We start from the raw sequence: 26,417 nt of genomic DNA, 5'->3' as shown, positions 1-26,417 counted from the left end.
ATGAATAAATAAATATGTTAAGTGTTCAAAGTTTTAATTCCTATGTGGTAAATATCAATAGATATAACCCACATGAACAAAAGCTAGCTCTTTAGGGCTCTCAGTGATATGGAAGTATACACAGGGGTCTTGAATCCAAAGACTTTGAGAAGCACTGTTCTAAAAAGAGAGGATATAATCGTAAAATCATAATAATTTTAAAGTAAAACATAAGATTATATTTAAAATTTTTAATTGAACGGAGCAATTAAAAAACTCAGTTAAATAACTTATTTTAAACTACAGTAAACTCAAATGCTATGGTTTCACATTTGATGCTATCAATTAGAGAAATATATATCTGAGAATTAATTAGAAAACTTAAGGGTAACAAATAGCACAAAAAATGAGACTATAAATCTTACAAAAAATAAAAGTAAAGAAGCCCTGGCTACCCCTCCAGCAGGCCAGGGGATCCCAAGGCAGGTGCTGGGCATGGAGGCCACGGGGGCATAGGCTACCAAGGAGACAGAACTGAACCTCACATCACCCTGCTTGGCCCCGGAGGATGGCTGGTTAGCCAGAGACGGGTAAGATTCCTCAGGGAAGGAACAACCTAAGACAGGCACAGTCACAGAGGGGCCATCAGGAGAGAACTTGGGGGTCAACAGAAGTGGGGCACAGACCCTCACCCCCCCCCAACCTTGCAGGGGCCTGAACCCTCACCCCGTCTGAGGGAGGTCTGCCCCCATGGCTGCTTTGCTTCCCATGCCCAGCTCAGATCGGGACACAGGTGACAGACAGTGACTTTACCCAGCTCAGATTGGGACCCAGGTAACAGACAGAGACTTGGCCGACAGCAGCTGCCCTATATCTAAATCCAGCCTAGCACCAGGAATGCTCAGGGCCTACTCAAGAATGCAAATAATCCTTTCCACTAATATTTACAGGGTAAGCTAAGATTGTTGATAGAGTATTAAATTTGACAGTAAAATAATAATCAAGTTTTCAGATTAATTTAAATAGGCTAATTGAAATAAGTGAATATTCAAGAAAATTTAATTGTACTGGACAAAAAGCTGTTCCTAAAGTAGTAACTAAAATTTCTATTTCTTTTTTTTTTTCATCCCCCTCACCTCATCTATTTATTTCTTCCTCATCTCAGTTAACATTAACATTAACAACATTAACATTAACATTAACAATAACATTAACATTAACATTAACATTAACATTAACATTAACATTAACATTAACATTAACATTATGCTTGTAGGTGCTCACTTAAAAATACCGGGGTCAATCTTTGCATTAATCCATCCAGAAATCCTGCTCTGTCCACATCCTAAATATGTTGAAAATGTGAACAATTTTGCCACCTCTCCTGCTACCACTTGACTCTAAGCCACTATAATTTCTTGCCTAGATTGTTGCAATGACATCTTTACTGGTTTACCTTCCTGTAACTTTATCTTTTTTATTTTTTATTTTTTTTTATTTTTTTTTTTATTTTTAACAAGTTTAAAGTTTATTGCTCTCTCAAATAATAAAAGTCCAGAGCTAGCACAATGGCTCCGTGAACTCATCAGAGACCTGTAGTCTTTCCTGCTCACTGCTCTATTATTTCTTGGAAGTCTGCTTGAGCACCAGCTTATATCCATATTTCAGGCAGCAGAATGAAAGAGTCAAGAAGTATGGATAAAGGAGTCAAGAAGTATAGGTCCCCGTCCTAGCCAGTTTGGCTCAGTGGGTAGAGCGTCAACCTGTGGACTAAAGGGTCCTAAGTTCAATTCTGGTCAAGGGCACATGCGCGGGGTTGCAGGCTCGATCCCCAGTGGGGAGTGTACAGGAGGCAGACAATCAAAGATTCTCTCATCATTGATGTTTCTATCTCTCTCTCCCTCTTCCTTCCACTCTGAAATTAATAAAAATAAATTTTAAAAAAGTATAGGTCCCCATATTTAAGGAGAATTCTCTGAAGTGGCACACAACATTTCCACTTATATTTCACTAGACAAAATTTAATTACATGACTATAGTAACTAAAATTTCTATTGGTAGTTCATCTCATGGTAAAATTCCTGAACATGCAATGAACCTAAAGCAGTCATATATTTGTGCAAAAAATTAAAATTTAAAGTTATCAAGTCTGCATTATAAAATTTACAAAAGCCTCCATTAATCAAAAAAAGGGGGGATAGTAGGGTAATATCATGTAAGGGAAAATATCCTATAAGTAAATTACATCTAGAAAATTTTTACTTTACAAAATTAATTTTCATTTGTAATGCTAAGAGCAAGACACCCATGAAAAACACACATGGTGTCTAAATAAGACAAAGGAAAATCGTTTGGGCAAAAATAAAAAGGATCCCAAATCAATTATATAGAAAAGATTCCTTTATTAACTTTTGGTCAAGAATATGTTTGTATATTTTCAGAAAACAACTCCAAGACCATGTGGATTCCTGCAACAGAGAGGAATTGACAGGTCTGCTCCAACCATGAAAACAAGAGGAGAAACAGTCCAGAGATGGAAGACGCTGACGACGCCTTGCCACACTAGCAGTCAGAAGCTGTACGTCGCAGCAGGTTGCCTAAGACCAAACCAGAGAGGGTCGGACCTGCATTGCCACCATGTGCCCACCATCCAGATATCACTGCTGACATGTACACATAAGGAACTGTTTGACATTGAAACGGGGACTCAGAACTGTTGGACATTGAAATTGGGACTCAAACATTTTTTGTTATTATATGTTTATTTCTAGTCTGCAGAGGCAAGATTTTTTAAAGGAAAGAAATGAGGAAAAAATAGATACAAAGGCAAAGAAGCATTGAACACACTGTCAAACTACAGCAGGAAGGCAGAGGAGGTTGGGGGTGGGGCTGTAAGAGATCAACTGAAGGACTTGTACGCATGCATATAAGCATAACCAATGGATACAAGACACTGGGGGGCGGGGGGGTGGTGGCAGGTAAAGGCATGTCCTGGGGGGGGTAGGGGAGACGGGGGGGGGGGGGGGAAGGAGACATATGTACTACTATTTGTAATACTTCAAACAATAAAAAAAAAAAAGCCCTGGCTGATTTGTCTCAGTGGATAGAGTGTCGGCCTACAGACTGAAGAGTCAATGTTTGATTCTGGTCAGGGATACATACCTCAGGTGCAGGCTCAATCCGTAGCCCCAGTCAGAGTGCATGGGGGAGGCAACTAATCAATGTGTCTCTCTCTGTCTCTCCTCTCCCTCCCACTTTCTCTAAAAATCAATGGAAAAATATCCTCAGGTGAGGATTAACAAACAAAACAAAAAAAAGTGAAGAAAATATACTCTGTTAAAAAACAAAGAGGCATAAGACATAAAAAGTGCAAAAAATTATAAGCAAGGAGATATATGTCATTTAAAATAGATTAAATTATCATCTTAAGGTACAAATGGCCAAAATAAAATCTAACTACAAAAGATGCAACAAAAACAAAGTGACATTAAAAATTTTAAACGGAAAAAGATGGGCAAGTTACATTAGACAAAAGCAAACAAGATCAAAAACAAAAATAACAATATTTATATTTTCAAAGTAAAATTTAAGACTATGAATAGACAAATTTTTCATTGTGATTAAAAACCACTTTACATCCTATCCTTAACTCCTAAAGTATTTGCACACACACACACACACACACACACACACACACGATATGTTTTACAAATTAGAAAAATATATTTATATCAATTATTTGGCCTTGAATTAAACTAAATAAATAATATGGAGAAAATGAACAGTTACATGTTCTGGCTATAAGATCATATTACAACAAGATCAAATTTTAAAACAAAAAGAATATTTTTTAAAGAAAAAAACTAAACATATGGAGATTTTAAAATGCAAATGCTTTGCAAGTCATCACTTACATCCTCACGGAAAGAAAAAGTCAACAAACTAAAAATCAATGACTTGTCATGTACCTAACAGAAAATCCAGGTCACAGGGCAAACTGCCACCCCAAATCTCTATTGGACGCAAATTTGGAGAATCACATATAAGATCAGCTGCCTGAACCAGAAGTAACCAGATCCATAAACCAATAGAAACACTTAAATGGTAAGTTTGATGAATTGCTGGAGACTGACTATTGACTTACTGTATATGACAGTGAGAACCTTTTGTCAGTTTTCCCCCAGGACCTCGCCAGGTAGTCATGGGGAAGTACTAAGAAAAATCCCCAGAGTTTCTGGCATGAAGATGAGAAAACAAAACCTTTGAAACAACCAGAGCATTCTCCATAACAAAGGCCTACTCTCCGGGGAAAACACTTTACCCAGACTTATCTGACCTAGGGGAAGGGCAGTTTCCAAAATTAAGACCTTTCTAGCCTTTCAGTATCATCCAAATGATGCATGGAAAAGGGATACAGCTATGAAATCATTTTATAATGTACAGTCCAGGGACACAGTTCCACTAAAAGACTGAGATTTAATCATAACATTATAGAATGCTTTCTCTCCCAACACCTTACTGCTACACCAACAGGGTTCCAGTAAATAACTGGATTACAGCTGAAAAGGCTACAAGACCAGATTTAAGAAAGAGTTCCCAGAGAATAAAAATTTTAAAAAATAGGGGAGACAACAACAAGAACACTGGGAGACTTTGAAGGCTCTGCCTCTGACAGTTAGAACAAATATTAACCATGACCCATCTGCTAGCCAAATTAACATTATACCTCATATTAGTCACTTATTTGCCTTAGTTCTTATTACCTGATACATCACATCTTGCTTTCAAAAAAATTATAAGGCATGCTAAAGTCTGAAAAGACAAAACAATCATCAAAGTGAGACTCAGATATGAAAGGTTTTCAAATTATCAAACAAGAATTTAAAATAACTATGACTAATTAAAATGTTAAGGGCTTTAATGGATAAAGCAAACAACATGCAAGAACAGAGGGTGAAATAAGCAAAGAGATAGAAACTCAAAGAAATAATAAAAAAGAAAATGCTAGGAATCAAAAATACTACAACAGAAAAAAAGAATGCCTTTGATGGGCTCATCAGCAGACTGGACATGACCAAGGAATGAATCAGCGAGTTGAAGATATGCCAATGGACACCTCTCAAATTAAACAACAAAGAGAAAAAAATATAAGGGGAAAAAAACCACACAGAACACACTATCTAAGAATGATGAAACAATCTCAAAAAGTATAACAGATGTTTAAGTTGGATACTAGGGAATAAAAGAGAAATCAGAAGAAATGGTTCAAGTAGTAATTGCCAAATATGTTTTTCAAAATTAATAATAGACAACAAACCACAGAGTCAGGAACCTTAGTAAATATCAAACTGGATAAATGCCAAATAATCTATAACAAGTCTTTTCATATTCAAACTGCAGAAGGCAAAGACAAAGAAAATTATTAAAAGAATCCAAAAGGATGAGGCGAAAAAAATCTTATCTATGGAAGAACAAGGATAAAACTTATATCAAATTTCTCATCAGAAGCCATGCAAGAAAGTGAAAAGAAATAGTTGAAGTGATGAAAAAAAAAAACCACCAATCTAAAAATTTTTAGTCTTTGAAATTAACCTTCAAAGTGAAAGAGAAATAAATATTTTCTCAAACAAGCACTGAGGTAATTCCTTTCTTGAAGAAATACCCAGAAAAAAATTTTTTTAAAAAGTTCTACAGGCAGAAGAAAAATTATATGGATCAGAAACTCAGATCTACATAAAGAAAGGAAGAATATCAGAAAGAAATTAATGTATGTACAATCATTTTTTCCTATTATAAACTGATCTAATAGATAACTGTTTGTTCAAAGTAATAACAATAACTATGTTGTTATTACAGCATATGAATAAGTGAAATGACTGGTAGTAGTGCTATAAAGGACAGGAGGGAAGAATTTGTTACATCCTATTATAAGATGCATGCACTAACCATGAAGCAGTACACTATTATTTAAAATGGATGTAGCTAGTTGTAAATATTTATTGCAAACTCTAGGTAAAGCAATAAAAATGTTTTAAATGAAGTATAATTGATATACTGAAAGATGGAATCATAAAATGCTCAATTAAAACAAAAACAAAAAAGAAAAAGGGAAAAACAAATAGAAACAAATACAATGAATAGAAAACAGTTATAAAATTATAGATATTAGTCCAACAACATGAATAATCACTTTAAATATGAATGGTCTAAATATACTGATTAAAACATAGACTTTGCCAAAACCGGTTTGGCTCAGTGGATAGAGCGTCAGCCTGCGGACTGAAAGGTCCCAGGTTCGATTTGGTCAAGGGCATGTAACTTGGTTGCGGGCACATCCCCAGTAGGAGGTATGCAAGAGGCAGCTGATCGATGTTTCTCTCTCATCGATGTTTCTGACTATCTATCACTCTTCCTTCCTCTCTGTAAAAAATCAATAAAATATATTAAATAAATAAATAAATAAATAAATAAATAAATAAATAAAACATAGACTTTGACAGAGAAAAAAAGACAACATCCAACTATATGCTGTTTATAAACAAGTCACTTTAAATACAAAAACACAGATAGGTTAAAAATGAAGGGATGAAGAAAGATATACCATGCCAACATTAATCAAAGGAAAACTATAGTAGCTATATTAATTTCAGACTAAGCAGACTTCAGAACAAGTATAATTGTCAGAGATAGGAAGGGCATTATATAATGACAAGAGGCACGGTGCAAGAATTCGTGCACCAGTGGGGTCCCTCAGCCTGGCCTGCAGGATCTGGCTAAAACTGGCTCTCCGACATCCTCTGAGGGGTCCCGGATTACAAGAGGGGTGAATTTCATGGCAATCCTTAATGTGTATACAATTTAAAAAGTAGCACTGACTTCCAGTCAAGATGGTGGCATTGGTATGCAGTACTAGCATCCTTTTACAACCACATCAAAATTGCAACTAAACTAAACAGAACCATCATTCAGAACCACCTGAAATCTAACTAAATGGAAGTCCTACAACTAGGGAATTAAAAAATAAGCCATATTGAGACTAATAGGAGGGGCAGAAATGCAGAATAGGCTGATCCCACCCACATGTGTAGATAACAATTAGGTGGGTACATTTTCTGAAACCCACCCCACAGAGCTGTCAGTAACCATTTCCTCCCCACTCCCCCAACTCCCCACCCCCATCCTGGTGATTCCCTGAGATCCTGCTCCATCCAACTTCTGAGCCTATCTAAGCTGTTCCCAGTAGCTTTTCCATACCAATGGCCTGCCTTGGCTCATGCTTCAGACTTTCTTAAAATTTCCCAAACAAGCAGCACCTGGCTTCCATGTGCCTGGTATCTCTTGTTAAGTTGCCCCAGGCCCGGCACTAGTGGCAGCCAGCTTTGGTTCATAGCTTGGTCTCTCCTAGGCACCTCCAAGACCAGCATAAGTAGCAACCATCTGCAGACCTCTTTGTAGCTATGCCAGGTGGCCCCAGAACCAGTACACCCAGTAGGCAGCTTCAAACCACATTGAAGTACCACCCACTATTAACACACTCAAGGGATGGATTCAGCAAGCACCAGAGCTCTGCACAGCTGATCATCCACAATGGTTGGATCCAGTCACCGATCAGCCTGGGGATAAATATCTATCATGGGTGTACCAACAGCAATAAAGGTTCAACCACAGCAGGACGATGTACACAGCCCACAATGGGGTTGCACCTGGAGGCCCAGCTCGGGTGAACCAGGAGATTGTGTCACTGGACCCTGTAGGACACCTACTAAATTAGGCCATTCTACCAAGCTCAGGAGACATAGCAGCTCTACCTAATACATAGAAACAAACACAGGACTGCTAAAATAAGGACACAAAGAAACATGTCCAAAATAAAGGGACAGAACAAAACTCCAGAAAAAGTACTAAACAAAATGGAGACAAGCAATCTACTAGATGCAGAGTTCAAAACACTGGTTAAAAGGATGCTCAGTGATCTTAGGGAAAGTGTATATGAACTTAGAGAGAACTTCAACAGCATAAAAAAGGACATGGAAACCATAAAAAAGAATCAATCATAAATGACGGATACACTAACTGAAATGAAGAATAATTTACAGGAAATCAACAGTAGAGTAGATGAAGCCAATAATCAAAACAGTGATTTGGAATATAAGGAAGCAAAAAACACCTAATCAGAACAACAAAAAGAAAAAAGAAAAAAAAATTCCAAAAAAATAAGGACAGTGTAAGGAGCCTCTGGGACAACTTAAAGTGTACCACCTAAGGAACCTAAAGGGGTAAAAAGTGAAATATAAGCTTAATGCAAGCACTAGAAAAGTAATCATAAAAGTTTGAGTAGAACTCAATGAAATTGAAACAGAAAAACATTAGAGAAAATCAATAAAACCAAAAGATAATTTTTTAGAAAAAAAATTCAGTAAAATTGACAAACTTCTAGCCAGGCTAACAAAGAAAACAGAGAAGGCAAATTATTAATAACAGAAACAAATAGGAGAGAAACCAAGATGGCGGCATATGTAAGCACCTAAACTGCTGCCTCGCACAACAATTTCCAAACTACAACTAAAAGTCAGAACGGACACCATCCAGAACCACAGGAAAGCTGGCTGAGTGGAAATTCTAAAGCTCACAGAGAATTGGAGGTAGGGCAAAGGGTCTTTGTGCACGCAGAGAGGAAGGGCGGCTGAGAGCCTGGCTGACTTTCTCTGGCAGGAGGGGGAAGGAAGCCCCCAACTACACTGAACCCCATTTCCAACTACACTGAACCCCAGTTCTGGGCGAAACCCTGTGGACCCAGGCTCATACAGGGGGAGTCTGGACTGTCAGGTAGAGAGAAAGGCACCCGGAGACTTGGAGATCAAGGGGAGACCCAGGGGACCCCCGGCGGGCAGGGGTCTGGAGGCGCTTGCGCCAGTGTGCACAAAGACTGCGGAGGTTGCCACAGGCTTTCCCTAGTGGAAGGGAGTCAGAAGCTCCTGACTGCACTGAACCCCAGTTCTGACTGCACTGAACCCCAGTTCCAGGCGAGCCCCTGGGGACCCATGCTCTTGCGGGGGGAATCTGAACTCTCAGGCAGAGACTCGGGAGCCAGGGAAGGCAGAGGTTTGGAGGCACGCACGCAAGGGCAAGGCTGATGGGAAGCCAAGACTGTCTGCTCCGCCCTGAGACTCCACCCCATCCAAGCTGAGCACAGAGGCTTTTGCAATTTGGCAAGTCTAATCCTATAAGGCTGTCTCCAGCACCGAACTTCTCCCAGCGTAGACACAGCTGATCCTTACAGCCAACTGGCCTGGAGGTCAATTCCTCCCAGTGATACCAACAACAATCAAGACTTAACTACAGCTGAAACCAGTTTGGCTCAGTGGATGGAGCGTCAGCCTGCGGACTTAAGGGTCCCGGATTCGATTCCAGTCAAGGGCATGTACCTTGGTTGCGGGAACATCCCCAGTGGGAGGTGAGCAGGAGGCAGCTGATTGATGTTTCTCTCTCATCGATGTTTCTAGCTCTCTATACCTCTCCCTTCCTCTCTGTAAAATATCAATAAAATATATTTTTTTAAAAAAAAAAGACTTAACTACAACAAGGCTGTACACACAGTCCACAAAGGGGTGCACCAAGAGTATCCACCTCAGGTTAACTGGGGAGGCCGACCCACTGGGCCATATAGGAAACCTAGCACACAAAGCTACCCTACCAACTCAGGGAAGCAGTGAAAATGCGGTGACAAAGAAACATATCACAAACGAAAGAAATGGAGGAAAACAAACGACTGGATATAGAATTCAAAACCACAGTTATAAGGCTGTTCAAGAATATCCTAGAAAAGGCCGATAAATATAACGAGACCCTCGAAGATATGAAAAAGGACCAACTAGAAATTAAACAGACACTGACTGAAATAAAAAATATTATACAGAGACCCAACAACAGACTAGAGGAACACAAGAATCAAGTCAAAGAATTGAAACACAAAGAAGCAAAAAACACTCAACCGAAAAAGCAAAAGAAAAAAAAATCCAAAAAGTTGAAGATAGTGTAAGAAGCCTCTGGGACAACTTCAAGCGTACCAACATCAGAATTATGGGGGTGCCAGAAGAAGAGAGAGAGCAAGATACTGAAAACCTATTTGAAGAAATAATGACTGAAAACTTCCCCCACCTGGTGAAATAGACTTACAAGTCCAGGAAGCCCACAGAACCCCAAACAAAAGGAATCCAAAGAGGACCACACCAAGACACATCATAATTAAAATGCCAAGAGCAAAAGACAAAGAGAGAATCTTAAAAGCAGCAAGAGAAAAACAGTTAATTACCTACAAGGGAGCACCCATACGATTGTCAGCTGATTTCTCAACAGAAACTATGCAGGCCAGATGGGAGTGGCAAGAAATTTTCAAAGTGATGAATAGCAAGAACCTACAACCAAGACTACTCTACCCAGCAAAGCTATCATTCAGAATTGAAGGGCAGATAAAGAGCTTCACAGATAAGAAAAAGCTAAAGGAGTTCATCACCACCAAACCAGTGTTATATGAAATGCTGAAAGGTATTCTTAAAGAAGAGGAAGAAGAAAAAAGTAAAGATAAAAATTATGAACAACAAATACATATCTATCAACAAGTGAACCTAAAAATCAAGTGAATTAAAAACCTGATGAACAGAATAATCTGGTGAATATAATAGAATCAGGGGCATAGAAAGGGAATGGACTGATAATTCTCAGGGGGAAAGGGGTATGGGGGCGTTCAGGAAGAGACTGGACAAAAATCATACACCTATGGATGAGGACAGTGGGGGGGAGGTAAGGGAAGAAGGTGGGGTGGGAACCAGGTGGAGGGGAGCTATGGGGGGAAAAAGGAGAAACAATTGTAATAATCTGAATAAAGATTTATTAAAAAAAAAATAAAAAAAGAAACAAATAAATCACTATCCATCCCATGGATGTTAAAAGAATAATACAGAAATAATATGGACAACTATGTCTACAAATTTGATAAAATATGAAATGAACAAATTCCTTAAAAGACACACACTACCAAAACTCAACAAGGAAAAATAGATCCTCTGAATAGACCTATATCTGTTCAAGGAATTGGGTCAATAATTAATAGCCCCTCTCCAAAAGAAAGCACCAGGCCCAGATGGTATCACTAGTGAATTCCACCAAACCATTTCAACTGCAATCTCTTCCAGAAAATGGAAACAAGGGCATTACCTCCTAAATGATCTTATGAGGCCAGCATTACCCCTGACCTCACTTCTCACTGCCTTTCTTTCTCTGCCTGAAGGCCAAAGGCTGACTGGACTACTAGCTCTACTCACTCATCTTCAAATGTCATGGGAGCAACTGGAGGAGTGGTGGTCAGGACATGTTCTCTGCTGCCAGGAGATTGTACTGGGTGTTGCGGACCCACCACATTGCATAAGTTTCCATAAATTATACATTGTTTTAATTTTTACCAACAAGAACATATTGATGTATTTATCTTGCCTTTTTAAATTATACTAGAGGCCCAGTGCACAAAATGCGTGCATGGGGGGTGTCCCTCAGCCCAGCCTGCACCCTCTCCAATCTGGGACCTCTTGGGGGATGTCCGACTGCTCATTTAGGCCCAATCCCAAGATCGGGCCTAAACAAGCAGTCAGACATCCCTCTCACAATCCAGGACTGCTGGCTCCCAAACGTTCACCTGCCTGCCTGCCTGATTGTCCCTAACCGCTTCTGCCTGCCAGCCTGATCACCCCCTAACCACTCCCCTGTCAGCCTGATCGACACCTAACTGCTCCCCGGCCAGCCCGATTGCCCCTAACTGCCCTCCCCTGCAGGCCTGGTTGCCCCCAATTGCCCTCCCCTGCCAGCCATCTTGTGGCAGCCATCTTGTGTCCACATGGGGACGGCCATCTTGTGTGTTGGGGTGACAGTCAATTTGCATATTACCTCTTTATTATATAGGGTTTTTAATTGTGCATTTTAAAAGAATATTTGCTTCCTTCTCTAATCAGATGGGTATTACATCCTAGAATTAAAAAAAAAAAAAGGCAACACTCACTCCCCACTTGATTATATTAGTCCCTGTTGGGCACCACCTATTTCAGTTCCTCTTATCAAGTGTTCAGAGGCACTGAATCTACTCTCGGGCTCTGAATAAAACTGGTTCCCAACTACCTGGAAACTGGAAAAGGTTTGACAATAATAAGGCATTTGACTGGGATTTAATTTTTCTAAAAAGACCTTTTCTGGACAGAGCTGTCTTTGGGTGGGGATAGAGGAGGCATGGGGACAATGAGAGGGTTCAGGGGTGTGAGAAAAGGAAATATGTAATGTGAGTCATGTGGCCTTAAATTTTCCCACTTTAATTTTAAAAACCTAATGCGCTCATTATGTATTTATTTGTAATCTCCTTCTCTTGCATACCTGTAGAATGAGGCTGGGTAGACAGAAATAACAAGAGCAGATGCCCACCTTACCAGAAATGAAGGACAGGAGAGGACACGAGGACTGACCTGCAGTTGAAATCACAATCTCCATCTGCCATCTGCTGGCCCGACTGGGCCATGGGACTGGCCTAGGATCACCCTTGGTTAGACTTTCCCTGACCGTCTTCCCACAGCTCTAGGTAGAACAGCTGTCCATTGAAGGATCCTTCACGTGCGGCACTCAAAGGGTAAAAGGAAAGTGAAAAGGCAGATCAGCGTCTGTGGTATCTGTCCCTCCCCTCAACCTCAGAGGGCGTTCTCAGTTCTGGGGAGGAGGAGCATGGCCAGATCTAGGAGGAAGACAGGGGGCCACTTGTTTACCCAAAGGAAAGAAGGCGGGGAAGCCTAATTCAAAGGAATCGAAGTTGTTCTGAGGTGAGGCAGTAACTTTGTATGGGGACTAAGTGTGCTTCGCATCTGTCCCTTCCCCTTGCTGAAGTGGCTTGAGAAAGAAAAGGGACAGCTGGCCTGGCACAGCAGGGAGCCTGGGACTGGAGGAGGTAGGTCCAGACAGGCGGCTGGGGACAGCCCCAATGCTCAGCGTTATAAAGTGTGTTATAAGCATAGCTGAGCTGCCTCACTTCCCCTTTAATTTCTTGCTTGTTTTTTAAACTTTGATGGTTTCCAGTAAATGTACTCAGTTGTGTGACTGTCACCATCACCACAATCCAGTTGTAAAACATTTTCATTACCCAAAAAGTATAGAAGGACAAGTCATGGGAAATAAAGGTGGGTAGGGAAGCAGACCCACGGTGGCTTCTCAAATCCCCAGGACCCTGGAGTTGAACCCCTACACCTCCTCCCCTCTGTTCCCCCTCCCAGGCTGGACTGGATGGGGAGCACCCCACCACCAGCAACCCCTGGTACCCTAGTAACCTCACAAGTTTACTAGCAGCAGCAACCCCAGGTCCTCTAGTAACCTTACAAGTTTCCGGAGGGGTGGAGTGAAGCTGCAAGTTCAGCCTTCAGCTTCCTGCACAAACTGCTCAAAATACTTTCACTTTTCTTTCCTGGGAAGCCTGGCCCTCTCTGCTTCGTGTGCCAAGCACAGACTTCCTGCCTCACCCGCTGGTATCTCCCTGCCTGTCTTCCAGTCTTCCAGGAGCGACCCCTGGCTGGTCCCTGCACCAGGGAAAGGAAGGAGCAGGTGGAAAACTCAGCATCCAGGTGGGTTTTCCACTTAGCTGCTTTGTTCATGTTTGGTGATTGGGCTTTTAAGTTTCATTTCCTGGCAGCAGCTGCAGCGTGAAACTCCACTGCTTAAACTGTGCGCGCACTCTCTGTAAAACTGTGTTTTCCATAGAGATAGCGGGTGTGTGGGATTTAATAGGAGACTACTGAACAGGGGGACAGACATAGAAGGGCAGCACACACACAGCTCAACTCTCTCTTCCCTAAATTCTAGCCTATTGTTGTGGGTGAGACAAGATTTGCTCGCCACCATGCTCATCCTCGCTCTGTGATCCTGCACTCTGCCCCAAATGACAACTTATTCATTATCCACTGTGCCAGTGACTCGAGGTAGTTGGGAAGCTGGGAGAAAGGAGAAAATAAGGAGGGTACGTTTCATTTCCTCTGTGGTGTATTGTAAACTTCTTATAGTTTTTCTTTAAGCATATCCATAATTATTTACCTGAAATAAATTCCTAGAAGTGGAATCTGGGACTCAAGGGAGCACATATTTTAGGACATTTGGCCATGATTACTAAGTTAGCCTTCAGCTTCCACCAGGAGAGTCTGTGATTCTATCGTGGTCCATTTGAGATGCAAAGATATTATTAAGTTGTCTTTATTTGTACTGTCCTGACTACTAGTGAGTTACCCTGTTTTTTATTATATTTATTGCACAACTATATAATTGCCTGTTTATGTCTTTTGCTTTTTTTCTGCGTGGATGTTTGTCTTTTGTTTGCTCATTTTAAGACTTTTTCACGTAATAAAAATCTGAGCACTCATAGATGAGACGTGGTATCAGGTGCTGGTGAGAAACGCGGCTTTGGTCAGATGAGCTCTCCTTTGCCACTGAATACCTTGGGCGGGATACTTAACCTCTCTGTGCTTCATCCCTGGGAATCATAACAGACAAGGAATGAGGGGGTCACGTCATTAATTATATAAATATCTAATCACTATGCTGAACACTGAAAATTAATATAATAATGAATGTCAACTGTAACTGAACAATCATAGAAAACACTTTTTAAAGAGGAACCAGCGGAGTGATCTGTTCTGAAAGCTGTTGTATAATTAGTCATCCTAAATGTAACCCCAGGGCCCCTTCCTCTTAGCTTGTCGTGTGTTCATTCTGACTTTCTCTAGCTCTGTGCTCTTTGCACTATCCTCACTCATGCATGTCGTGGATGGTAGATTTCTTTCCCAGTTGTTCTCTATCTTCCAGGATTTCTTCACAATTATAGACGCCCACCACCCCCCAACCCCCCTGGCATTTTTTCTTGTTTTCTAGTACTGTTCTGTATTTTCTTTTTTATAAAATCTTTTTTTTTTTTCTGTCAACTTAAAGGATTTGAGAATGAAGAAAGAGAGAGATGGGGTACTCAATCTGCCGCTGGGATTAAATCCTGGGAAATAGTCATTAATTACAGTTCCATTTTCTCTTGGACATAAAATGGTGTTGGAAAAATGGGATCTCTGTTCGTTTTGTTTTTTAAATATCTCCAGATGAATGAATATTTTGTCAATCCCTCCCTCTTCTTGACAATTTGTCAGGAAATGTCATCTGTCAATTTCCTGCCTATTAAACTTACTATTTTCTCATGACCTACAAATGGTGAATTTTATAAATGTTACATGGGCATGGGAAAAGGCACATGTCTAAGATATGAAATTGATACATAAATCAGTTAAGTCACCTTTACTAATCATGCCTTTTATATTCTTTGTGTTTTTATTTATGTTTTGCTTATCTGTGTGTTGAAGACTGTAGGTGGTTTATTAAAGTTTCTAAGATTTATCATGTTTCCATCTTTTTGCCTGTTTGGGGCCATCCCTTTTACATAAGCATTGCTTGGGTGTGCCTTAAGCTGCAGTCTAGGAAATCATAACTCAGCTCAATGTATCCACAGACCATAGTGCTTATGTCTGGGAGCCAGGAACCAGAAAGTCAGGATTTATTCACCTGCACCACTTCCAGGTTGCACAACTTAGGGTGAGTTATTAAACCCCTCTATGTCTCAGTGTCCTTGACAATAAAAATGGCAATGATCATAGTAATCAAAGGTTTTGTGAAGGTCAAATAAGTCACTTCGTGGGAAACCCTTAAAATCTGGCACACTGGAAGCTGTCAATTAATATTAGCTATTTTTAATACCTGCCTGATGTTTAACCAGCAGCTCCTTTGGGATTTCAGAGTCATGTTGCTGGTCACTTTTAGCCTCCATTATTGTTAGGTGTTGTCCTATATACCCAGAGTCTTTGAGGCAGATGTTGCTTTGCGGACTGCTCAGGGATGCCTTTGAGACCAGAATGCTCACTAAACAAAGAGGGCAGCTTCCCACGCTCCACAATGTCTTTGCTTCCCCCCCCCTTTTTTTTTCTTCTGCCCTTTCCATAGGATGTTCAACATCACCCGAGACTTAAAAGAAACTCTTCGCCAGCACTTCATCTTCCAGAAGCTGGAGATCTCCTATGCCATATGCAAGCCATTTCCCTTCTTGGAAGGCCTCCGAGACAAATCCTTCATCTCTGAGAAAATGTACATGGTGAGTCATATTGACCACGTTCACATAGCAGCCCAGTTCTCATCAAGAATGCCCAATTGTTGAAGTCCCAAACCAATACCTCCCTCCCCCCTCCCCCCACACACACACCCTGGATTTCTAGAGTTTAGGAGGCCTGGACTCAAATGTTCATTGGCAGAAAAAAAAAGGATATCATAGAGTGATCTCAAACCAGGTGACTTAAAAGAAATAATGGCTCTGGCTGAGTAACTCAGTTAGTTGGAGCATCATCCTGATACACCAAGGTTGGGGGTTCAATCCCTAGTCAGGGAACATACAGGAATCAACCAGTGAATACATAAATAAGTGGAACAACAAGTCAATGTTTCTCTCTCTCTCTCCAAAAAAATCACTAAATCAAAAAAAAAAAATTTAATGTATTCTCCCACAGTTCTGGAGGCCAGAAATCAAAAATCAAGGTGTTGGCAGGGTTGATTTTTTTCTAGAGATTCTGAGGGAGTCTGTTCCCTGACTTTCTTCTGGTGGTATCAGCAATGTTTGGTATTCTTTACTTATAAAAACATCTAATCGCTGCTTCCATCTCTACATAACTTTATTTGTTTGTGTGTCTTCTCCCTTCCTCTCTCTCTCTTCTAAGAACACTTTTCATTGTGACTTAGGGCCCACATAATCCAAAATGATCCTTAATTATATCAGCAAATACCTTTTTTTTTTTTTTCGAATAAGATCACATTCACAGGTTTCAAGTGGACATATCTTTGGAGGGAGGGGACACTAATGGCACCATTTTAATTCCTATGAGCATGGCACCCATGGTCCATTCTAATGTGAAGAAAGGCAGGCAATGGGATATTTCTATATGTATAAAAATTGCACTCTTTTCATATAATTTGGGGGTGTTTAAAGCATTTCCTGAGCCTAGGGAAGTGTTAGCAGTGATAGAACCATCTCCCCCCAGTCTTGGCCTGGTTGGGTCTAAGCCCTCGCTAGATCATAGCCCAGCTGTCACTTCTCAGAGATGTCTCCTTGACCTACTCCTAATTAAGAACCCCCTCATTATTCTTCCTATGATTTCCCTTAATAAAACTTCTCTCAACAATAATTGGATATTTATTTAATTTGTGTTTATTATTTAACTAGAGGCTTGGTGCACGAATTTGTGTACAGGTGGGTTCTGGCAGGCTGGCCCCAATCAGGGTGGGGGGGCTGATCAGAGGTGGGATTGGCCGGGGAGGGGCTGCAGGTGGTTGGCCAGCCGGCCCTGCCCCCTGGTCGAACTCCCAGTCAAATTCCTGGTCGAGGGAACAATTTGCATATTAGCCTTTTGTTATATAAGATGCCTATCTTCTTTGCCTGACAGTGCCCTTCCACCAATAAGGGGAGCACCATGTTAATCTTCTCCATTGCTTTGTACTAAAGGACTAGACCAGTAGGTGTTCCATAAACATTTTGCAATCAATTCTCTCTTGCCATATTTGTCTTCTTAGCCATCCTCTCATCAAGAAGAATTCTCTGGGTCATTTCCCTATGGCTGGAACCTATTCGGGCCATCTCAAGTCCAACAGGCAAAGAGAGAACACAGGCTAACAAAAGTCAACAGAGTAACAACTAGTTACTGACCACTGGGTCAGTTGCTGAAGTGTCCTGCCCAGAGCCTTAGAGAATTAATTATACCATAACAGCCTTTGACTCCACCTTCCTTTCTTAAAATTTCTCTATTCCCTCAAATAGACCTAAAATAAGGTTTACAAAACAGACTTATTTTACAGAAGGCTAAATTATTTATTTCTATGCTATCAAAATACGTATATATGAAGTTCCCAAGTAAACAGGTAGAACTGTGATTTCTCTACGTTAGAGAGTTTGAATATACATTTTGCATTAAATTCCTTCTTAAAAGAGCAAAATAGCTCTATTACAACTTAGAAAACCACAAATGTATAACAAACCTCTATTTATCTTCACAATCATGTATAATAATCCTTCATTCTGTTTCTTAAGGAGTCTATGGAAGCCTGTAGAAATATGGTCCCTGTATCCAAAGTGGTATACAATATTCTCACCAAACTGGAGAAGCCATTTAATCTGTCATTTCTGGAAATGTTGTTCAGTCAGATCAATCTACGTGAATACCCCAACCTGGAGGCGATTCACAGGAGCTTCAGAAATGGTATGAGACTTCTTAAATACCTCTGGGGCTATAGAAGCATGAGGGGGGTTGCTATGCTGAAAGTTCGGGTTGTTTTCCAGCCCCGGGGAAGAGGCACTTTAATTGCCCACTTTCTCTTTGGGAAGGTGTGGGCCATGCTCTCTCACAGATGTGGCAGCAAGAGTAGCCTCTAGCCCTGGTTCTCTAAGATGACTTTCTAGAGGGCACATAGTATGTTTCTGTCTGACCTGTTCTAAGAATTTGGGAAAATTGTACAGATTAGCATACTGGACAGTCTCTAAGGAATGCATAATATGAGGAAATGCGAAGTTCCAGAGACCCTTTCTAATGGTAGGACAAGGAGAGCAAGGGAGGAAAGGTAATGGGTAAGGAGAGATAATAGTAAGTATATCTTTTGGTGGTGGTATTGTTTTCTTTTTGAGTGCTTGGTATGTGCCAGGCAATATCTCAGGCACTTCATATGATTATCTCATATCATATTTAAAACAATCCTGTGGAGTCACAATTATCCCCATATAACACATAAGGAAATTAAAGCTCAAAGTAAAAGTAACTTTCCCAAAGTTATTTGTCTGTTAAGAGCAGAGCCAGAATTCCTACCTGGATCTCCTAATACCAGGGCCTGGAATGTTAATCACTCTACTAAAGCTGATAGCTGGGAGGCAAAGTGTGACATTGGAGGAGAGAGAAAAGGGAGGGGAATTGGGGACACAGAGGCAGAAAGAGGATATGAGAAAGACATGGAGCATGAAGCACACTTAGAGGGAGAAAGAACTGAATAAATAAAGGAGTAGATAAAAGAACAGTGATAGAGATCGGGAAAAAAGAAGTAAGAGGAGCAGATGGTAAAACTATTTCAGGTTTGAGGAGAAACACAAGGTCCACTTATCTGAGAACGGCAGGGGAGAGAGCAGTAGAGCGCTATTGTTGACAGCTCTTCATCTGCTCTCCAACACTTTTCCATCCAGAGGCTCCTTCCCAAAGGGAGAAATGAATTCTTGGGCTCAAGGGGCCTCAAAAGAGAAAAGTCATCCTTCAGGCAGGTATGTGGGCCCATGCTCCTGGCAGCATTGGGGCATTTCTGGGAGAAATGTTGTTCTCAAAGGCCATGCCAAGCAAGTCTGACAGTCAGAGGGACCACGTACCAACATGCCCCCTGACCTAGCTGAGCTCAAACTTCCTTCTTGATCTATTACTCTGAGATTTTTTTTTTTCTGGGTCCCTCTCCAAAATCCCACCTTACTTGCTTTTTTCTGTTTACTGATTGAAACAACTTTACTTCTGAAATAAATGATGGAGAAGAATCATAAGAGAAACCCACCATTGGCCTTGCCAGGGAACAGCCTGGGAAAAGTCATGGGCCTGGGGTACTAGGGATGGGAAGGAAGTTGGGTGTGGCCAGATCACAGGGTACAAGGTGAGGAGGCACGGAAGCTGAGTCTGCAGAAACAAGAAACACTATGAAAAGAAATTTATATTTTATCTTATTTGCTACAGGGAAGTACGATGTGTTTATTTATTAAAACAGGGACATCTATTCAATTAAAGCATTGTTCATAATTGTCTAAATTCTGAAACCAAAATTAAGGAAAATCTAAAAAATTTAAATCCCTGGGGACAAAGTGAAACTCAACTTCATGTGTGAAACTACTTTGTTGTTAGAACGAGGCTAGATACAGTTAGTGTAGATAGCACTGCTCAAATTCATAAATTAAAAAGAGGCCACAAATGCATGGCAATGAGGATGAATCAATTCTCTGCACCTGGGGGGAGAATGAATACCTCTGTGCCCCCCAACCTGTTGGAAGTCATGTGTGTAAAGAAATCCCTTTCCCACATAATTCTGAGTCTCTAGGGTGCTGATGTGTGCTCCTTTACCAATTCTAGTTGTCGCTTCCTGTGGAGGATGGAGAAGAGCCACAGTGGCCATCTTTGAAATCCCAGCCAACTCAACAGGTAGAAGCCCCCATCAGAACCTGCTGCCACTGCCTGCACCTCAGCGCCCCCCACTGAGATGCCCGACCCCTGTGCCCAGAGTCAATCAGCCCAGAGCAATCCCACAGCACAGCAATAAGGTCCTGGACAAGCCACCCAGCTCTGCTGGCCCTGCCAACGCTCTCCCAAGAGTCATCCAGGAAGGAAGGACCATTCCAGGTGAGAAACAGACTCAGTCCAACACCTGGACATCGCCAGCCTGGGTGCCTGTGGCCATATCTACAACCCCAAGGTCCCACCTTTGTGTTAATCTGCCCCTTCCATACACCCACCTCCCATATACAGCCTTTTCTAAGACGGATTATGTACACTGGGAGGGGCCTGGGTGTGGGGCCCAGAGCCCTGCTTCCATCCCTGGAACCACCTATCCCTCTTCCCTTGGACCTTGGTGCTCCATCTGCCCCAGGCATTTTTACTCTTCACTCTCCTCCCCCACACCCTGTCCATCTAACCCAGGGGTGGGCAAACTTTTTGACTCGAGGGCCACAATGGGTTCTTAAACTGGACCGGAGGGCCGGAACAAAAGCATGGATGGAGTGTTTGTGTGAACTAATATAAATTCAAAGTAAAGGAGCGGAGGGGAGAGCAAGAGAACCGGATAGAACAGCCGGATCCGGCCTGCGGGCCGTAGTTTGCCCAAGGCTGAACCTGTAATGATTTTCCTTCCTCTCTTCAGTGGCCAACTTAACATCCCACATAAATGATGAAGAAGAGTCACAACAGGTGCCCAGCACTCCCCCTGCTACTGTGCAAGGTAATGTACTTGAGGCTGGCTTAGTTTAGCTCAAGGTAGCTGCGAAGGGAGGATACACACCTGCCAACCAGGAGGCTGGTGGTAAGAACCCTGAGAGAAAGAAAAAGACAGAGGGGAACCAATGCACCGACTTGGCACAGGACCACTTGTCAGGGTTGCTGCCACAGCCAGTCGACTCTGATGTCCAACAGCTCTGTCCAACCAACACTCAAACACACTGTTCTGATTGACAAGTAACTTGGGCAACAGTCACATCCACCATCCTCACCTGATTGCCCACCCTCTGATTGATTACAGGCCTTTCAGTTTCAACCGTATTCATCTTCATGTGGTTTGAATTCTAAGAGCAATGATATTAAAATTATTAGAAAAGAGGATAACATGTTTAAAGGTCTGCTGGACCTGATTTAGTTTCTGAGACTGTGTCACTTATCAACCGCAAAGCGTCATTATAAAGGAGTTGGAGTTTGTTAAATATACCATGGTATATTTTAGGTGCTGCCAGAAATGGTGTCATTAATTTTGAGAATTAGGAGTCCTGTTTAGTCCAAATAATGTTTCCTCCACACCTCTAATATATATGATAATATATATATGTGTGTATATATATATATATATATATATACACACATATAATCTTAATATATGATTAAGGTTAACATCATCATAGAGTGAATAACATTGTAAGATTCCATATTCTAGATTTTTCAAAGAAAAAAATAGGTACCATAATTAAATTAGTAAGTAGTCATTGAAAGCAAATGATGGCTCACTCTCCCACTCTGCCTCACCCTCACCAGGCCTTGGTGTTCAGTCTGGGCCCCATCGTTTTCTCCTGATAGAATAGATTGTTCTCTTTCCCCCTTCTCTGATCCCTGCTTGCTGGTCCTGCCATCTGAATTTCCTTTTCTTCTTCTGCTCAGTGTCCAGTGACCACCCGACCCCTCAAGCAAAAGATAAAGAAGAGGCTCAAGAGATGCCCCAGGCTCCCTCAGCCCACGAGCCAGGTCATTTTGATTTAGGCAACTTAAGTCCACCTTAGTTTTTATGTCTGCAAAGAGGAGAATCCATTTGAATCTTATAGAGACAGGGCTCTCCTCACTGCTCCTGACCACCATCACGGTGCAGCTCCTGGCTGCTCACCCAGCCCTTGGAGGCTTGGACAGACAGGAGACCTGAGCTCCTAGAGCAGTGGTTCTCAACTTTTCTAATGCCACGACCCTTAAATACAGTTCCTCGTGTGTGGTGACCGCCAACCATAAAATTATTTTCGTTGCTACTTCATAACTGTAATTTTGCTACTGTTATGAGTCGTAATTAAATATCTGTGTTTTCTGATGGTCTTAGGCTCTACAGCAGCGGTTCTCAACCTGTGGGTCGTGACCCACAGGTTGAGAACCGCTACCAGGGTCGCCTAAGACCATTGGAAAACACAGATATTTAATTACGATTCATAACAGTAGCAAAATTACAGTTATGAAGTAGCAATGAAAATAATTTTATGGTTGGGGGTCACCACAACATGAGGAACTGTATTAAAGGGTCGCAGCATTAGAAAGGTTGAGAACCACTGTGCTAGAGTGAGACAGAGTCCCTGGGGAAGGCAAGGTGGACTGGGAAGGGGACACCAATGACAAGGGATGGGAGCCCTCCTAATACCCACTGGACCTGGACTCAAACACCACTAAGGGGTCTGCAAAGGGGGAACAATCATCTTTCAGAGGGGTTGTGGTGGGAACACCGGGGAAAGCACGAAGCACTGAGCCAGGGCAGGACTGTTTGACTCAACCACCCTTTGAGGCCACTTAAATAAGGCAAGGCTCAAAACTGATCCATCAAAATGCAAAGCAAGCAAAACCACTGTGTGGCCCTAACACTGAATCAGTGCCCCAGACATGGATGGCCCTCCTTCCCAGTCCCCACCCTAACTGTGGGAAACACTCACTGTCAACCCTCAAAATTTCTGTATGTTTGGATTTTTAAAAATTGATATTATTTAAATAGTTTTAAATGCAACAAACTGTTTCAAGGGTCTAGGGACTGCTTGCCACCTGTCCCAGTTACCTGTTCCTAAATAGGCCAGAATTTGAGATGGATGTCATAGCCTTGTGAAGACAAAAAGGTGGCAGCTTTCTTGAGATGGGCCTCTGTTTGTTTTGGCTTTGAGCCCTTCTAGCTTTCTTAGTGCAGCAGAAACTAAGAACAGTTGTATTTATTTGCTGTTAACAAGTGCTAGCAAGTACCCCCTGGCTCCTGCTTTCTTCAGCTGATATATTTAAGGCACTTAGCCTCCTTCACTGTTTCTCAAGGTGAAATAATCAGGTAGAGCATTAATGGATATTAAAAATATCCATTCATAGACATCTAAGCAATAACATATATCTTTTTATATGGCAGACATTCACCTTCACTGTGGCTGACAAAATTCAAGGTCACCACTTCCACTGCTCTCAGCCTCAATCCCTGAGTGAGGGCTACTGAGAGTCCCTGTATTCATCTTCCATTGAGTAAGGGGAATCCATCCAATGGGCCAAACTGAACCCTCCTCTACGGACAATTGCTCCCTGGTTCTGGGATAGTCATGCAAGTCACAATAACCACAAGTTTGATTGACTCAGGGCAGAGCCAGGAAACCCTGTACTGGCGGGTCCCCAGCCCTGGGCCACACATGTCCTCCATCCTCTTATTCTCACATCGAGCTCCTTCAGTACTTTCTCTTTAGCCCATCTGACCTCTGAAATGAATTCTATTTCCCTTATCAGTGATAAGAAATTATTCTCCTGAACCAAATGAGCCAGCAGAGCCCCAGGAGGCAGCCAGCACACCTCTCATGAGGAAAGGTAAGGATTGCCATCCTCTTACAGGCATCGGGAGGGGGAATGCAAAGCTGCGACCTGTTTTTCTGATTGAATCATGTCATGGGCACTCTCTCTGTGATTGTACTCATGACGCTCAGTACTATTTGTTTCTGCAACTCCCGTTCACTGCCTCTTCCTTTGAGGCCTTTATTAAATGATAGGAAAAGCGAAAGGCATTTAGAGCCATTATAATATGCACCCCTTGAAATTGCCTGTTCCGCAATCACCAAGCTCTCCTATATCCACAACTTCATAAAGGGTTAATTGCACCTCCTTTAAATGAAAGGTGGTTTCCCAAGAGCACACTGCTTTCTCTTAAGACATGGCTGCATATTCTCTCTGCTATCACTCACCTCAATGTGGAAGGCAGGCTGTATGTCACACCTTGCTCCCCACTGTACCCAGCCAGCCCCTTGCTCCCCATTCCCTTTGATGAGGCTTAACCATTGAGTGAATTATTCACTACTTCATCAGTATCATCCCTGGACTTTCCCTCCACTCCCCAGCAGAACTCAAAGCTGACTTAGAGTTTTTCTTTTTCAAGTCTTGCCATCATCCTGGACACCTTCAATGTATCCTATATAATAAAGAGGTAATATGCAAGACTTGTGGTCACAAAATGGCCGCCCACATGTGGTCATAAGATGGCCACCCCCATGTGGTCACAAGATGGCCACCACAAGATGGCTGGCAGGGAAGGGCAGTTGTGGGCGACCAGGCTAGCAGAGGAGGGCAATTGGGGGTGACTGGGCTGGCAGGGAAGGGTAGTTGGGGGCAATCCAGCCAGCAGGGGAGGGCAGTTGGAGGCAATCGGGCTGGCAGGGGAGTGGTTAGGGGGTGATCAAGCTGGCAGGCAGAAATGTTCTGCAATCACCAAGGGGCAATCAGGCAGGCAGGCAGGTGAGTGGTTGGGAGCCAGCAGTCCCGGATTGTGAGAGGGATGTCCGAACCATCAGTCAAACATCCCCTGAGGGGTCCCAGATTGGAGAGGATGCTGGCTGGGCTGAGGGACACCCCCCCCCACCCCAGTGCATGAATTTCATACACCAGGACTCTAGTATATGAATAATAGGCCCATCCAATACTCTGATTTCTCCCATCCTTCACCTGATAATTTCCAATTATTTTTCCTCCACCAATTCTTTGCCTCCTGCACCCTAAGACTATCCACAGGCTCTTTCATCACTCAAACCTGGCTCAACTTCCCAATAATTAAGGATTAATAATTCCTTTTTTGACACCAAATCCTTGAGTTTGTTCCTTCTACAACAATCATTCAACCTCTGATTTCCCCTTCTCAGCACAATCTTAAAAAATTAATTTTAAAATATCCTTCCCTGATTTCTTCCTACAATGTGTTCCCTCTGTAGCTGTCCTTCAACCTCATTGGGATGACCAGTCCACTGGCCTTTCCCTTGTTCAGTCCATCATCTGCCTTTCCTCACACCCCTTCATACAGGCTTGGAGTCCAAGAGCCACCATTTCAGTAACCTATGGCAGATACTTAACCTGCCTTGACTCTCTCTCTTTTCCTAGAACTCTCTGGACGGTCTGGAAGGAACCTATTACTGCTTTCTGCACACTGCATCTAAAAGCAGGCACTGCTGGGAAGAGGCACACAGCAAAGCAGACTACACCCACTGTGTCTTCACAGTTTCAGCTAAATGATCCCTCCACACCTAGAGACAATCCCACTTCCTGTGATGATCCTTTCAAACGTTGAGCTCTTTTTTTTTCAAACTTCTGCCCTTCTTGATGCCTCCTTTTTTTCTCAAGAGATTAATTTTCCTCCTAATTCATAGAAACCCATCAGGTGGGAATTTCCTCCTCTCTGGTTCCCTCCTTCTCTCCAAGGCAATCCTTCCACCTTGCCTGACTATAGAATTTAGCATCAACCTCTCACAAGGATCTGCATCCTAACCAATGCCCACACCTACCCAGCTCATAAAGGAAATTTCTCTTGATCCCCATCTCTCTTCACTTGCCTCCATAGCCCTTCCCTCCAGTTCACAACAAAGCTTCTAGAACTGCATTACCTGGACTCATTGTCTCCTTTTCTTCATGTCTCTCCTGCCTCTGCCACTTTAGAATTTCTTCTCTGCCATTAATCCATGAAGCAGCATCACCTAAGGTCACCAATGACCACCTAGCCATTGTCGTTTGAAGACCAAACATAAAAGTTGAGAATTGTTGACATAGACAATTGGGAGATCTATGTGTGTAGCTATAAAAGATTATATGTATTCTGTCTTTTTAGGAAAGAAAAGAAAAAGAAGTATGTGGTCAGTTCATAAAAAAAGACCGAAAAAAAGACTTCCAAGAGGTAAGATGACAGTAGAAGAGGAGGCTGGAGGCTGGAGGCAGCTCATGCTTGTAGGTCAAGGTGTGGGAAGGTGAATTGTATTCTAAATGTAATGTGGAGCCATTGACAGATATAATCAGTGAATGACACTATCCAATTTTAAACTAGACAAGGCTGATTTGGGT

General features: G+C 42.0%; 2 protein-coding genes across 10 annotated transcripts in view; one reads left to right on the top strand and one right to left on the bottom strand.

The window, feature by feature from the left end:
* The window catches only part of SP140 (SP140 nuclear body protein), a 92,804-nt gene extending 79,361 nt beyond the window's left edge, over positions 1 to 13,443 (bottom strand). Inside the window, exons 1-2 of one of the 3 annotated variants that reach the window (XM_080667952.1) lie at positions 13,381 to 13,443; positions 12,483 to 12,635 (exon numbers count right to left, since the gene is read on the bottom strand). In XM_080667952.1, the coding sequence (XP_080524078.1) occupies positions 12,483 to 12,535 (53 nt within the window). In that variant the 5' untranslated portion in view covers positions 12,536 to 12,635; positions 13,381 to 13,443. Of the gene's footprint in view, positions 1 to 12,482; positions 12,670 to 13,380 lie in introns of those variants that run through there. The other 2 variants (XM_080667953.1, XM_080667954.1) reach the window with 2 other exon arrangements.
* The window catches only part of SP110 (SP110 nuclear body protein), a 29,840-nt gene continuing 16,139 nt past the window's right edge, over positions 12,717 to 26,417 (top strand). For 2 of the 7 annotated variants that reach the window (XM_080667963.1, XM_080667962.1), the window contains exons 1-8: positions 12,717 to 12,830; positions 13,474 to 13,622; positions 16,027 to 16,174; positions 18,155 to 18,323; positions 20,211 to 20,477; positions 20,995 to 21,072; positions 23,835 to 23,912; positions 26,188 to 26,253. In XM_080667963.1, coding sequence (XP_080524089.1) covers positions 16,028 to 16,174; positions 18,155 to 18,323; positions 20,211 to 20,477; positions 20,995 to 21,072; positions 23,835 to 23,912; positions 26,188 to 26,253 — 805 coding nt within the window. In that variant the 5' untranslated portion in view covers positions 12,717 to 12,830; positions 13,474 to 13,622; position 16,027. Of the gene's footprint in view, positions 12,956 to 13,473; positions 13,623 to 13,860; positions 14,015 to 15,538; positions 15,622 to 16,026; positions 16,175 to 18,154; positions 18,324 to 20,210; positions 20,478 to 20,994; positions 21,073 to 21,995; positions 22,080 to 23,834; positions 23,913 to 26,187; positions 26,254 to 26,417 lie in introns of those variants that run through there. The other 5 variants (XM_080667958.1, XM_080667961.1, XM_080667959.1 and 2 more) reach the window with 5 other exon arrangements.

This window comes from Plecotus auritus, assembly GCF_963455305.1.
Source record: "Plecotus auritus genome assembly, chromosome: 5".
Lineage (NCBI taxonomy): Eukaryota > Metazoa > Chordata > Mammalia > Chiroptera > Vespertilionidae > Plecotus > Plecotus auritus.
The sequence above is the reverse complement of the archived record's forward strand: the minus strand, read 5'-3'. Positions and strand labels throughout refer to the sequence as shown.